The sequence below is a fragment of the Perkinsus marinus genome (assembly GCF_000006405.1).
Source record: "Perkinsus marinus ATCC 50983 genomic scaffold scf_1104296974966, whole genome shotgun sequence".
Lineage (NCBI taxonomy): Eukaryota > Perkinsozoa > Perkinsida > Perkinsidae > Perkinsus > Perkinsus marinus.
The window spans coordinates 1-1,024 of NW_003200935.1; the positions used below are offsets into that span (position 1 = coordinate 1).

General features: G+C 45.5%; 2 protein-coding genes across 2 annotated transcripts; both read right to left on the minus strand.

Moving 5' to 3' along the window:
* Positions 1-84: 84 nt before the first annotated feature.
* Positions 85-235, minus strand: Pmar_PMAR021942 (hypothetical protein; the record flags this gene model as incomplete). Its single annotated transcript, XM_002765734.1, has 1 exon — positions 85-235. A coding segment is annotated over one exon (151 nt), but the record flags the coding sequence as incomplete, so codon positions are not given.
* Positions 236-281: 46 nt separating this feature from the next.
* Pmar_PMAR021943 (hypothetical protein) lies at positions 282-571 on the minus strand (the record flags this gene model as incomplete). The annotated part of the gene is made up of 2 exons (XM_002765735.1): positions 282-358; positions 467-571. Coding segments are annotated over 2 exons (182 nt in total), but the record flags the coding sequence as incomplete, so codon positions are not given.
* Between the last annotated feature and the right edge of the window lie 453 nt (positions 572-1,024).

Below are 1,024 nucleotides of genomic sequence, written 5' to 3' on the forward strand. Positions count from 1 at the left end.
AGCACATTTGTTCACTTGGTCGCAGCTGTTCATGAAGGTCTAAAATAAACACGCATACTTGTCACGCGCCACAAAATTGCTCACCTCAAAGGCTTCCTTCACAGCGATTCGGAAGGACACCGCCAAGTCGGGGTCGACGAAAGTGTCAGCAAGTATCAGGTCCAAGTTTTCCTTCAAAGTGAGCAGCTCCTTAATGAGGCCAACTCCCTCAGCTAGTGTGTTGAAGGCAAGGTATCTTTAGGTTGACCACGTAAGATACAAAAGAGGTCAGATATGCGTACTTTTTCATAAGAGCCTCCCCTATTGTACGTATCGCTTGAGACCAGGATAACTTCACCTCCGACGTGACATGGACCATCTAACACCGACAAGATGATCAAATCCCTTACGGGTTCCAGGCTCGGCAACGTAAGTCAAAGTAAGAGACAAACATAACGCCATTTCTCCGTCGTATTCCTTCACTGACCTCTAAGAATCGCAATAGAGTTTTAGCAGCCTCCGTTTTGGGCTCAGGTTTCGCATCAAGCAGCTCTAGGAGGCGTTCAGTACTAGTCAGAGACGCACTGTGCATGACCAACTAAAAACAGCAATGAAAAAAGGCGGAGCGAAGCAACCTACCAGCTGATCCCTAAGGATCCTATCAGTGTCCTGCCAAGTGTGAGAGTGGAGTTTACAGGCATCATGCAGGGACCTCTCCTTCTCCCATACACCCTCTACATAGTCCAGATATCTACACATCGTGAGGTATCCGGTTCGATCCCACCATAACGCATTCGAAATTCATAACTGGCAAATTTGTAACGCAACAGCTCAGAAGCCCATCTAGTGCATGCGAAATCCAGTGTTAGAGTTTCCTCAGCTGATCTCAGATTTTTCCTCACTAAGAATAGGAGTTAAAGCATGAATCAAGGCAGAAGTGTACAGAAACCAATACAAATTCCTCAGAAATCTTTCCCAGAATTTTCATATTGTCACCAACAGATCGAGTTAGTTGATAGTGTATAAGTGTGTAGTGAGTGTTGTA